This window comes from Monodon monoceros, unplaced genomic scaffold (assembly GCF_005190385.1).
Source record: "Monodon monoceros isolate NGI ecotype Baffin Bay Population unplaced genomic scaffold, NGI_Narwhal_1 Super_Scaffold_6, whole genome shotgun sequence".
NCBI lineage: Eukaryota > Metazoa > Chordata > Mammalia > Artiodactyla > Monodontidae > Monodon > Monodon monoceros.
In genome coordinates, this window is record NW_021703783.1 from 43,393,606 (window position 1) to 43,407,488 (window position 13,883).

General features: G+C 48.3%; 1 protein-coding gene across 1 annotated transcript; it reads left to right on the plus strand.

Annotated features, from left to right (window-relative positions):
* The first annotated feature begins 986 nt into the window (after positions 1–986).
* On the plus strand, positions 987–10,156 carry INHBC (inhibin subunit beta C). The gene is made up of 2 exons (XM_029205983.1): positions 987–1,504; positions 9,259–10,156. Exons 1-2 carry the CDS (start codon positions 1,192–1,194, stop codon positions 10,002–10,004), a joined length of 1,059 nt encoding a protein of 352 aa, XP_029061816.1. The 5' UTR covers positions 987–1,191; the 3' UTR covers positions 10,005–10,156.
* The last annotated feature ends 3,727 nt before the right edge of the window (positions 10,157–13,883 follow it).

Consider the following 13,883-nt stretch of genomic DNA (forward strand, 5'->3'; position numbering starts at 1 on the left):
TTCACTCAATAAATATGTTTTAAACACCTATATTATATTGTAGGTCCTATGTGCAATGCTAGGAATATAGTGGTAAGCAGCAGAGATGACTTAAGTAACTGCACTACAGATGGTGATTGGGAGCATGGCCTCTAAGAAAGGAGAGTCCAGAAGGGCAAATATTGGCAGAATTTCTTCAGCACATCTAGAGGTGAGGGTACTCTGGCCCGCAAACAAACCTATGTAACAAGAATAATAATATACTTTTATTAAGCCACTTAACTCTGTTCCAGCCACCGTAAAGCGCTTTACAAAATTATTTAAATCTCAAGACTCTCAGATAATCATTACAGATCTATAATTACACATTAAAAATCCATAGGGCCAGACATGTTTCAGAATTCAGAAAATTTCAACTTTTAGAAAGGAAAAATGGAGAATTCCCTGGTGGTCCGGTGGTTACGACTCTGCGCTTTCACTGCCGAGGGCCCAGTTTCAATGCCTGGTCGAGGAACTAAGATCCCACAAGCTGAGGGGAAGGTCCCGCAAGACGCGCAGCACGGCCAAAAGAAAAGAAAAAGAAAGGTAAAATGGTACGTATACTGTATATCATATAACACCCCTAGGGGTAGCATCCCATAATCAAGTAATGAAGACCCAACACAGCCAAAAATAAATTAAAAACAAAAAACAACAACCTGCATGACAATGACCTAAAAGTGTCCTGCCAATGACCCCCCTCTTGTTTGAAAGTCATTCTTTAACGTTCTATCTTAAAACCTCTGATCTCCGCACCCTACCTCCACCCCCCACTGCCAGGCTTCCGAGCAAGGCTGTTGATCTGAAGAGGAATTTCATCTCTAACCTTTGTTCCCAGGCCTGGAAGCTCACATGGGTAACCCACTATCTCCCAAAGTTGGCCCAGGGACATTTCTTTCCCCAAACAAACCAACCTCCCCTCACATCCCCCACTCTGTAGTTTCACTGACTATATGGCTTCTGCCAAGTTCTACCTGTAACTGGCTTCATCTCTCAAGTTGGATGTTTGACTGCTCTATATCCTGCAACCAGGAGTAATGCCAGCTGGACACACTCTCCTTCCGGGGCCCCTGGCGGCTGGGAGGGAGCTGAGACCACAGCTGTGGAGACCCTGAGCCCCGGGGTTTGCGGCTCTATCTCAACTGTGTTGCTCAAGGAAGGCCTCCCCCAGCAATGACCTCCTCATTGCTCCTGGCCTTCCTGTTCCTGGCTCCAGACACAGTGGCCACTCCCAGAGCTGACAGTCAGTGCCTGGCATGTGGGGGACCCGCCTTGGACCTGGAGAGCCAGCGGGAGCTGCTTCTTAATCTGGCCAAGAGAAGCATCTTGGACAAGCTGCACCTCAGCCAGCGCCCGACACTGAGCCGGCCTGTGTCCCGAGCTGCTGTGAGGACTGCGCTGCAGCGCCTCCATGGGTCCCCACAGGGGGCGGTTCCAGAAGCAGACAGGGGACAGGAGTATGAGATCATCAGCTTTGCTGAGACAGGTGGGTTCTTGGTCTGTAGATCTTCCCCCAAACCCGATCTCTTACGGAAGGGAAAAACTTCCTCCCCAATCTAACGCCTGACTTTCTCCCCAAAACCATCCCAACTCTTGCCTCCCACAGCATGTAATCTCCCAATCCCAGGCTCCCCCCACACCCCCACCACCAGGCTCTCTCTTTGTAGTTTAGACTTGACCAATGGGCACCTGGGAAGTGGGTACGTTTCATTTCTTTTGAGACTGCCTGCCCCTATCTCCCATGGCTCCTCTCTCTGCAGGCCCACACACTTCCACAGACTATGATGTGAGCCCAGACACTTCCTGGGCTTGGACCAGGGTCTGGGAGCTAGAGAGTCTGTCCTCCCTCTGGCCCTGGGATCCAGCCTCTCTGTACCCCACTCCCCCAGATACGTCATTTGGGTAAAAGGGAGAAAAGTAAAACACTGGCATTACAATACCTCTCCACCCTACTCCTGTCCTCTTGCCTTGATTACCTTGGGTTCCCACGTCAGAACAGGGCCAAAATGGGACTCAGAAAGGTATTTAAAGGATAGAGGATAAAGACGAGAAAGTTCCTTCCATAGAGGGCAGAGGGGTTAGAGAATTTAGTGGGCAGCTGGAAAGAAGATCAAGAATTCAGAGACAGGGGAATTCCCTGGTGGGCCAGTCATTAGGACTCCACACTCTCACTGCCGTGGACAGTGGCAGGTTCAATCCCTCGTCGGAGAACTAAGATCCCACAAGCTGTGAGGCGCGGCCCCCCCAAAAAAGAGAGAGAATTCAGAGACAGGACCTGAGAACCAGAACACAAACGAGTGATCTCTCTGGCCTCTGAGCTTCTTGCAAGTTCTCTCTTAGGTTTAGAAGGCCTTTCCCATTCCTGGCCCCTTTCCCTTGGTCAGCATCCACTCCCTTCAAGGTCTAACACTCCCATCCTGAAAAAACCCACCCTGACCTGAAGGTGAGGGGCTCACTCTCTGGTGGCCCCCACATGCTCACCCTGAACCTGGACCTTCCTTATGGAATTGCCTGTTTCCAGGTTTTCTATGAAGTCTGTCTTCCCATAGAATGCAACCCCTTGAGGTCAGGAACTGTCATTTATTCCTCACCTTATCATCAGAGGCTAGGGTATAGTAGAAATAGATAACACTTAATATAGTGTTTACTGTGTTCTAAGCCTTTTAAATATACTAACTCCTTGAGAGCCTCACAACAAGCCAGTGAGGCAAATACTATTGTTACCCCATTTTAGAGGTGATGAAACTGAGGCACAAAGAGGTTAAGTAACTAGCTCAAGGTCACATGACCAGTAGGTGGTAGAGCCAGACAGCCTGGGTCTGGAATCCATGACCTTGACCACTCTACCACTCTGCCTCTTGCAAACATAGTAGATGCTCAATAAACAGCTAAACCATTCTGTAGTTCAGCTCGACCATGTCTAGAGTCCCCAGTGATGGATGAGACCCTATTCTAGTTCAAAAGGGGGTTTCTGGGCTTCCCTGGTGGCGCAGTGATTGAGAGTCCGCCTGCCGATGCAGGGGACACGGGTTCGTGCCTCGGTCCGGGAAGATCCCACATGCCGCGGAGCGGCTGGGCCCGTGAGCCATGGCCGCTGAGCCTGCGCATCCGGAGCCTGTGCTCCACAACGGGAGAGGCCACAACAGTGAGAGGCCTGCATACCGCAAAAAAAAAAAAAAAAAAGGGGGGTTTCTGCTCATGATTAAGAACACAAACTCTGGAGCCAGATAAACTGGGCTCAACTCCCTGCTCAGCCACTTATTACTATGTGTCCTGGGTTGTTAATAGTTTTCTCATTTGCAAAACAGAGATAATGAGAGGATAGTTGAGAGAATTAAGTGAGCTAATACAGGTAATGTACTTAGAAAGGATAAGGTGGGAGGGAACTGAAAGTAGAAAACTCAGCTCCTGCCCATGAGGGGTTTAGTTGTTGCTGCTGGGAATAAATTACTTAGAATATAAGGCAGAGTGAAATAAATGCTAGATGAGGGCACAAGTGCTTAATGGGCCAGAAGTAATTCACTGGGACCTGGTAAGTCAGGGAAGTCTTTCAGAAGAAATTTGCAAATTGGCTGGCATTGTAGAGTAAGTTTGACTTCAGTGGGTAGAAAATGGTAAACAACATCCTAAATGGAAAAACATGAGTAAAAGTGTAAAGAAATGGACTGCATTTAGAGTTAAAAAGTAGTCTGGAGTGGATGAGCACAAGGTGGACAAATGACCGTGAACACCAAAATCCTGGTTGGTTTTTTTTTTTCACCTTTGTATCCCTGATACTTAGCCCAGTTTCCTGGCACATTGTGACAGTAACAACAGTTACCAGGTATTTAGTGTACCTGCCTCCTCTCAGTTCATCCTTACAATCACTCCATAAAGTAGACTTCATCATTCCCAACTTAAGAATGCAGAAACTGAGACTCGAAGATAATTTACATGGTCAAGGTCATACAGCTTACAAGGGGCAGAATTCAAACACAGTTCTCTCTGACTTCAAAGTCTATATACTTTCCACATATTTGCTAATCAATGAATGAATACAACATTTAGGCTGCAGGGGGCATGACCTGAAATGAACTTGGAGGTGAGAATGATGCCTGGATTCTATCTTTTACATTTAAATATTTCAGTTTGAAGTTTTCATTCCAATTTAAGCTATCATCTCCACCATCGTGTGAAAGAAAGATCTGAGAATTGTTCTTGCTGGAGGTATGAAGAGAGAGAGCTTGGGGCCCTGGGGAAACTAGGGTAGGAGCCTTCAATGGTGTCCTGAAACTGGCTCATACTGGCTCATGAGAGCTGATGGTGAACATCTCCCAACTGTGCATCCAGTGGCATCACATTGATAGTTTGAAATTGGCCGGGATGGGAGAATTTATACCGCAGAAATTGGCAAACTCTACAAATCAGGGCCTTTTTTTCCCCCTCTGGAATCCAGTTGTGAAATATTTACCAACACAACACTGCCTACGACCTACAAATTCAAGTTATCTGCCTCCCACATACCTAACATACAATGCTGATTCAGGGACGGAATAAATAGATACTTTTGTTCCAAATGGCAGATGGGGAAGGGAGACACAGAGCAGTCACTGGTCCATGAAAATTCTGACATCCAGCCAGGCACATATCTCAGTCTACCCCAAATCCAGAATTCCTTTGGTTAGGGCCTGGTTCTGCCCACTGGTAGGATTTTCCTCTCCTCTTAAGGACAGCCTACCATTGCTCCCCTAGACTTCTAGATTCATTCTCTCAGCTCTTAGTGCCACCCTCTGAGATGTCTTTCCTTTTAAATAGGAAATGACCTGTGTTTGCGGCTAAGTAGTTTTCTCAGCCTGCATGCTGCCCAAAGAAGTTGGGAGCCCGGAGGCTTCTTTTCATTTTGAATCATCTCTGTCCCTTTTAGTCCAAACTGGTGACGCTTTCACTATTAAAATTCTCTTTAACACTCTGTGAGCCTTCTACAGTCTACTCACTCAGACAAAAGGCACTCCACTCTTATCAAGACAGACCCTCCTCTTTAGGTTACAAGTCAGGATACCCTCTTACAAGTGGGATAACACTCTTAAGATTCTTAGAGGCCCTCTGTCTAGTTGAGAGGGTCTACAGAACATCTTACGTTTTAGATCTTAACAAAGATGTTAGATCTTAACAAAGGGTCTTACAGTTCCCCCTTTATTATTTTGATCTTCTCTCTGAAACTATGTTTTACTGGCAGTGCCCTGGATTTGGGTTTTGCCCTGAGACCATTTGTTAGTTTGATAAACTTTGTGCCAGACAGAGAGTTGAGGGATGAAAAAAAATATTTTATTGTTCCAGCTAGCAAGTCCTATTGGAAATGTTTTCTCTAAACTCTGCTTGAAAATTGAACAGTTCGTTCTTTAGTTCATCTCACTCCTGAAATGCCTTATCATAGGCAGCTAAAATAAACCAAATGGCACTTTCAGCATTCTGCCTGGAAATATCTTTAGCTAAATTCACAATTCTGTTAGTTACCATTTCTAGCTTCCAGTTACCAGAGACGATAGCCAATACATAACACAGGTTCCCCATTGTCCAGCTTCCAGTAGCAATTTCCTCACTGTCCTTCCAGACTTCACTAACAGTCTCCCTGCTGTCCTTCCATCCTCTGGCTGTCATCCAGTCCCAAAGCCAATGCTACATATTTTAGGTCTTTGCTATGGAGTACCCCACTTCTGATACTAATTTCTGTTTTAGTTATCCATTAATATGGCAAATCAGCTCAAACATTGAGTCTTAAAACAAAAAAATTCAATAGTTTCTGTGATTTTGTAATTTGACTGGACTTATTCTGGACAGTTCTCTCACTCCATGTGGTGTAACTGAGTTCATTCAAGCAACTGTGTTCAGCTAGGAACTCAGGTGGGGCTAGAACATCTAAGATTGTCTCTCCGAAGTCTCTCTCCATATGACTTCTCATCATTCAGTAGTCTAGCCCAAGTTTCTTTAAAGCATTAAAGTTTTCCTACCTCAAAGTGTAAGTACTTACTAAGTTTCTGCTTGCGTCATGCTTGCTTACATCTCATTGGGCAAATCAAGTCACACGCCAAGCCCAGAATTAATATGGGAAGGGATTGCACAAGACCATGAATATTGGGAGGTGTTGTTCCCTGGGGGTCAACACTGTAATGGTCTATCACAGCCCCTGCTGGTCCTGTGTCTGCCTACCATAACTGGGGTGACTTATGAGGTTCTAAATGTTAGGTGCTAGTGACCTAGCAAGAAAAGATTAGCTAGGTCAATCAGACTCTTCTTTTAGGATTTTGGAGTTGGAACACTGAAAGATCAGTTCACTTAGCTAGGAAGAGCTAAGTTAAAGGTTCTGTAGACTCAGGAGCTAGGGCCACCATTTTGGGACCTGAGGAAGGTGACAGGGAAACAAAAGAGGTAGATCCACAGAAAGAGAAGAATGGAGTAGACTTACATAGGGAGAGTGAGATGAGAGAGATTTTGTTGGCTCTGAGAGCTGTCAAGGGCAACCTTATTCCAGACCTTACAATTCACACTAAGTCTAGATGAACTTTATTTTCTGCTCTTTTATGCCCATGAGAGTATCAGTGGCATTCCCACAATAAAGCATCCTTTACTTAAAATAAATAAATAAATAAGGGTTGCTAAGGCCAAAGCATAATGGCATTTAATTGCCTCCTAAAAGAGTTTACCTTTGGGCTTCCCTGGTGGTGCGGTGGTTGAGAGTCCGCCTGCCAATGCAGCGGACACGGGTTAGTGCCCCGGTCTGAGAAGATCCCACATGGTGCAGAGCGGCTGGGCCTGTGAGCCATGGCCACTGAGCCTGTGTGTCCAGAGCCTGTGCTCTGCAACGGGAGAGGCCACAACAGTGAGAGGCCCCCCCCCAAAAAAGAGTTTGGCTTTATTCATCAATAGGTTTTTTGAAACCATGAATTTTATGATCTAGCCTTTTTGGAAAATAATTCTTGTATCAGTGTAAAATAAGAATTAAAGAATGAAAGACCATTCACTCACCAAATGTTAACTGAATGCCTATTATGTACTAGGTACTAGGGATACAGTGGTAAACCATACAGGCACAGTCTCTACCTCCATGGAGTTTACATTCTAGCTGGGAGCAGGGAGGGGTAGAAGGGGAGGGGAGGAGAAGCAAATGAACAAAAAACCAAGATGATTACAAAGAGTGATAGTGGCTATAAAGACAATTAAGCAGGATAATGTATTAAAGACATGAGGGTAGAGTTGAAGGCTGCTTTAGCTAAGTTAGTCTGGGAAGCCTCTCTGAAGTGGTGAATTTGCGCTGAATGCCAAAAAGGAGCCAGTCATTCAAAGAGCTTGGAAAGATATTCTAGGCAGGGGAAATAGCAAGTGCAAAGGCCATGAGGTGGATCCATGTTTGGTGAGTTCAAGGAACAGAAAAAAGCCAGTATAGGTAGACTATAGTCATTAAATGGCAGAATGCCTAATCATACGTGTTTCCTATGTTAAGGGGTTTAGCTTTTATTCCCATTCGAATAGCAATGGGAAGCCTTTGAAGGGTTTTAAGCTGAGAGGATTAAGCTGATCAGATTTATGTTATAAAAAGATCACTCTCGGACCTCCCTGGCGGTCCAGTGGTTAAGACTCTGCGCTTCCACTGCAGCAGGCATGGGTTCGATCCCTGGTTGGGGAACTAAGATCCGACAGACCATAAGGCACAGCAAAAAAAAAAAAAAGAGGTCACTCTGGCCTATATGTGAAGAATGGTTTTGGGTGCAAGAGTGGACCACTTGGCAAGCTATTGCCATAGTTCAAGAAAAAGATGATTGCAGGTTGAACTAATGGTAGAGGAGGTGGGGATAAGTGAAATTATATTATGAACTGGAGATAGAGTTGACAGGTCTGCAGATAATTTCAAAGAAGGGAATGACAGCAAGCAAGACTTGGTTTAAGCAGTGCATTTACAGGAAAGGGGAAGATTGAAGAAGGAACAGATTTGGGTTGCAGGGGATAAATCTAGAGTTCTTCTTTGAACATGAAAAGTCTGAGATAGCATTGGATATCCAAGTGGAATATCAGATCAGCAGCTGGATATACAAGCCTAGGCTCAGGGCCATGGATATAGATATCTGGGAGTCATCAGCATATAGATGAAATTGAAAGCCAGGGGAATTGATGGGTTCTTTCTGGGAGAGATATAGATAGAGAAGAGAAGGGAGCTTAGGACCTCCAACATTTAGAGGTCAGGCAGAGGAAGAGGAGCTGTCAGCAAAAGAGACCAAGATGGAGTGGCCAGAGTCATGAAAGCCAAGAGAAGGAAGTATTTCGAGAAGGAAGGGATGGTTAACTGTGTCATCTTACCTGCTTAGAGGTCAGGTAAGATGAACATAAAGAGATGAAACCATTGGATTTGGCAATGTGGAAGGTGTTAGTGATCCTGACAAGAGCAGGAGTGGAGGGAACAGAAACCCAGTTAATGTGTTTCAATAGGTCAGGTGAGGGATGAAGAGGGGAAACTGGGCAACAGTAACTGGTACAGGAAGAAATACATAGCCGTTAGAACCACTGTGGTGAGGAACTGGATGTGGGGAGTTCCTAAAGGTGATAAGGAAGGTAATGATGCCACCAGTTCTAAGAACGGAAAGAGAGGTACATAGGGAGGAAATAATGATTTCTACTTGGGATAAATTGATTTTAATATGCTGGCAGGACGTGGCAAAATTAAGCAGTTAGAAGTTTAGGCGTGAAGCTTGGTGATTCCCAAGGTGCAAAATGATCTGGACTGGACATACAGATTTGGGAATCACCAGCACAAAATTTGTGTTGGCTGACTGTGAGTGTGGGTCAGAGCTCCTCTCAGTGTAGAGTAAGAGGAAATGGGACTTCCCTGGCGGTCCAGTGGTTAGGACTCCTCGCTTCCACCGCAGGGGTCGCAGGTTCTATCCCTGGTCGGAGAACTAAGATACTACATGCTGCATGGCAAAAAAAAAAAAAAAGGAAATGAAGGTCAAGGACAGACCCTGGAGAACGCTTGCATTGGAGGGATGGAGGGATGGTGAGAGAAAGAAAAGCCAGCAAAGAAAATCAAGGAAGAATCATGAGAGTTGTGTCATGGAAACCAAGAGAGAAAAGATTTTTAAGAAGGAAGGGGTAGTTAATGCCAACAGTGTGGTCGAGAAGGAACAAAGGGAATTCAAGCATGCTGAGAATAGATATGTAGTTGGTAGAATTGACTCAGAAAGCCACACTGACTGGGGCTTCTTGTATCCACAGGTCTCTCCAGCATCGACCAGATTCGTCTTGATTTCCACTTCTTCTCTGATAGAACTGTTGGCGGCCTGGAGGTCCAGCAGGCCAGCCTCATGTTCTTTGTGCAGCTCCCTCCCAATACCACGTGGACTTTGAAGGTGAGGGTCCTCGTGCTCAGCCCACGTGCCACCAACCTCACCTTGGCCACTCAGCACCTGCTGGAGGTGGATGACAGTGGTTGGCACCAGCTCCTCCTGGGGCCTGAAGCTCAGGCTGCCTGCAGTCAGGGGCACCTGATCCTGGAGCTGGTCCCTGAAGGCCGAGTAGCCTGGAGCCCAGTCATCCTGGGTGGGGCTGCCCATAGGCCTTTTGTGACAGCCCGTGTAAGAGTTGGGGGCAAGCACCGCATTCGCCGGCGAGGCATCGACTGCCAGGGTAGGTCCAGGATGTGCTGTCGACAAGAGTTCTTTGTGGACTTCCGTGAGATTGGCTGGCATGACTGGATCATCCAGCCTGAGGGCTACGCAATGAACTTCTGCACAGGGCAGTGCCCCCTGCACGTGGCAGGCATGCCTGGCATTGCCGCCTCCTTTCACACCGCGGTGCTCAATCTTCTCAAGGCCAACACCGCTGCGGGCACTGCCGGAGGGGGGTCATGCTGCGTGCCCACTGCCCGGCGCCCCCTGTCTCTGCTCTACTATGACAGGAACAGCAACATTGTCAAGACTGACATACCTGACATGGTGGTAGAGGCGTGTGGGTGCAGTTAGTCTGTGTGTGGTACAGGCAGCCCGAGGTGGGGTAGGCAAACATGCCCTGACGGAGGCGCTCTTCCTTGAGAGGAGGGGGCGGCCCCGTTACTGCCTCTGTCCAGAAGATGGACTCCCTCTTCCTGAGCAACTTATGAGAATTATCCCAACTTTGACATGAGGAGATCTTCATCAAAGCACTGTCATCTAAGGAGAGTCACTGTACCATCTTCATAATGACCACCCCTCTCCTAGAGTATAGTCCCTCCAGCAAGCTCTACGTGCTCAACTGCCACCCTAGGGACTCTCATCCACCTCCAAACATGAGCAGTGCCATCTGGTTCCCAGACAGATACCCATAACCCAACTTTTTTTTTTTTTTTTTTTGCAGTACGCGGGCCTCTCAATGTTGTGGCCTCTCCCGTTGCGAAGCACAGGCTCCGGACGTGCAGGCTCAGTGGCCATGGCTCACGGGCCCAGCCGCTCCGCGGCATGTGGGATCTTCCCAGACCAGGGCACGAACCCGTGTCCCCTGCACCGGCAGGCGGACTCTCAACAACTGTGCCACCAGGGAAGCCCTCCATAGCCCAACTTTAATCCAGCCCACAATCCACTATGCATCCCTGCCCCTTCTATTCAATGTCCCCCACTCCAGGATGAGTTGACCCAGCCCCTTCCTCTGCTTTTCTGGATCTCCAGAGAGGCCCTTCCTTAGATTCACCAAACATTCGATCCTCTCCATGTCTTGAGCCCTTTTCCTCTTACTTGCCCAATGGGCTGCTAAAGGCTCTCTTGGCACACTCTCATCCACTCTTTGTCCTTCTCCGTCCTGCTCCGTACCCTTGGGGTCTGACTCACCTGAGTTCCCTTGGCCTCTGGCTCCCTGCTGAGTTTGACTAAGAGGAGACACAGGCAGAAGATCAAAGGCTAGGAGGAGACAGAGGTCAGGGTGTTTCTTATTCCTCCTCCTTCTGCCTAGGTTCCATGGTTCTGTGTGACTGTGGCTGCGTCCATGTCCCTACAGCTCCTGTCTAGCTCCCCACCCCCTCCATGGCTCCGGCTCTGCCTAAGTTCTGATCTCACTGTTTCCATGCTATGGGCTTATAATGGCTTTCCATTCTTGCCGGTCCCTGGGTGCTCCAATATCCCTCCTTGGTTCCCTTAACCCTGCCCATACCTCTGTAAAGAAGTCCTTCATTAAGTCTTCTTAGTGATGCAAACACAGACAGCTGAGTGGGTCTTTTATGTCCTGCCAGGACCCTGACTGACACCCGAGATGACACAGAGCCTGCCTGCCCTGCCCACTTTTCTCTCCTCACAGCCTCCTTAGGGCTGAGCTATTACGTCCATCCCACACATCATGACTCTTCCTTCGCCAGGCTGCTTCCTCTTCTTTCTTAGCCCCCCTCCTCCCTCCCAGAACCATCTTTGCTTGTCTTATGGCTAATAAAGACCTGGGTTTTACCTGCTCCTCTCCTCTCTCTGTCCTCGCTCCAAGAAATGAGACAGATCACTGCTCAGTCAGCAAGTAGGTGACAACCTGAGGGCACACACATGGGAGGAGGCAGAGGCATGGCTCCCAGCTGGCTGCCTTCCCTTCACTCACCCCCAGGGCTCCAGCCAGGAGTCCTGTCTGGAAGCTGGAACTGGCCAAGGGCCATTTGAGTGGGACAAGGAGAAGAAAAGGAAGGCCTGGGGTGAGGAGAGGGGGGCATTTGCTCTGAGACTGGGTCCTCTCTAGACCTTTGCCCTCTTCCCCCACCATCTCCTCCCTTTGGTTGGACAGCCCTGAACCATGGGGTCAATACTGTCTGCAGCCCAAGGCCGAGTTTGCGCAAAACCCATGTGTCCTTTGGGAAACGTGATGTCAGTGTTTGCTCAGCATATAACCCCCTCCTATCTAGGTCTGAGGTCCTTGGAAATGGAACCCTAAAAGGAGAAAGTCTGAAAGAGACCTCCTGGGGGGCTGCAAATCTGAGCTGTGGGGCTTCAGGACCAAACTCATGGAAGTTATCCCAATTTTGACTTGAGGAAATCTTCATCTAAGCAGAGAATCTAAGGAAGTCTTCTGGTGGCTCTGCCTCCTGCTTCCACCTCTGTATCCCACTCCCAATCCACCCGTCCCCCAGATCTAAACTCCCTCCCTCCAACTATAGCTTCAGTCCCCAGGGCCAAGACTAAGGTGAGGAGAAGCGAGGCTCTTGCCTTGGGGGCAGAATTTTAAGGGGATGCCAAAAAATTCATCAGTCAAGATAAATAGGATCTTAATGCAATATTTTAAAAAATCAAAATCAATGCAAAAAAATACAAGATGAACAAAATAGAAAATTTTAAAATAAACTAAATTTAGAAGGATCAGTATTATTCCTTTTCCTTTTTGGCTCTGTCTTTGACAAAAAGGAGAAAGAGTGGAATTGTCTTCTTCCAAACATTTTCTTCCAGAGCTCCCTGGCCCCTAACTCTAGACTTGGTCAGGCTTTTCTCTTTCGGGCAAGATAATTGCTCAGGCTCCTTCTACTTCCTTACCCACCCTCATTCTACTTCCTTATCCACCCTCAAGCCTGTCGCTAACCCCCAGCCCCCAACCAGGTTGGTGGTAGGGCGGGCCTGGGAGGCAGATGGCTGGGGTATTTATAACCTGGGAGCACTTCTTGAGAAAAGTGACTAAGATGCTAAGAGCATATTTATAGCTGGGTTCTGACGTAAGTGTCAGTAGGGAGGTAGGGGCAGGCCAGGCACAGCAGAAAGAGGGTAGGAAGAGCTGGAAATTGGGGGCATCTGACACAGAGGGAAGGGGAGAGATGGGGTCAATGACTCCTGCAGCCACTTCCTCTTGCTTCGCTTGACTCAGGCTCACCCACAGGTAAGCCCTCTGAGACACCATGGGCAGAAACCTCTGCTTTGCAGTTCTGTGGTCCAGACCCCAGGGGGCAGAGGGCTGTCACTCACGATAGGGAGGGAGCTGGGGAGAGCCCTGGACAGATGGGCTTGAATATGACTCAAGACCTAGGGTGGAGAGGAGCATCTAAAAGTCTCATCGGCCCCCTCCCCACCACAGGTGCCCTAAGTTTCTAGGAAGAGCCTGGCACCCATCACCACGCTCCATTGCCACGTGTCAGCAGCGATGAGATCCAAAACCAAATCGAAGTTAGCAGTGATGTGGTCCTGACGACAGCTTCTGCTCTCCAGCAGTGGCGAGGGGAGAGAGCTGAGGGACCAGCTTCTCTGTCTTCTGGTGTAGAGGCAGGGTCCCCAGAGTAAGAGGTTGGGAAGTGCTCTGAATCTCTCCACTCCCCAGAGCAGCCCCTTCCCTGGGAAGCTGGTCAGCGCCAAGCCTGCTGCTGTCCAGTGGCTCAGCACTGCCACATGGTGGACACTGGTGGTACTGAGCCCTAGCCCACAAGGCACCACCTCTCCCCCTGTGCCAGATCTAACAGTCTCTCTTGACAGCCCCCACTGGCTGAATAGTGGGGAGACTAATAAATTGGAATAGGGGCACATTTCCAAATCACACTCACTTCCTCCCAGCTTCTTGAAGAGACTTGAGCACAAGGAGAAAGGCTGGCATGAGGCCTTGGTTAGGCCATTTAAAGCCAGCGAGCAGTGTGGTAAGGAGGGCTGGGGTTGGGACTAAGGTTGCTGTACTGGTCATGCTTTGTTCTTAAAAGTCCATAAACCTGGGCTTCCTGGTGGCACGGTGGTTGAGAATCCGCCTGCCAGTGCAGGGGACACGGGTTCAATCCCTGGTCCGGGAAGGTGCCACATGCCGCCGAGCAACTAAGCCCGTGCGCCACAACTACCAAGCCCGCGTGCCTAGAGCCCGTGCTTGGCAACAAGAGAAGCCACCGCAATGGGAAGCCCACGCACTGCAATGAAGAGTAGCCTCCTCACGCAGCAACG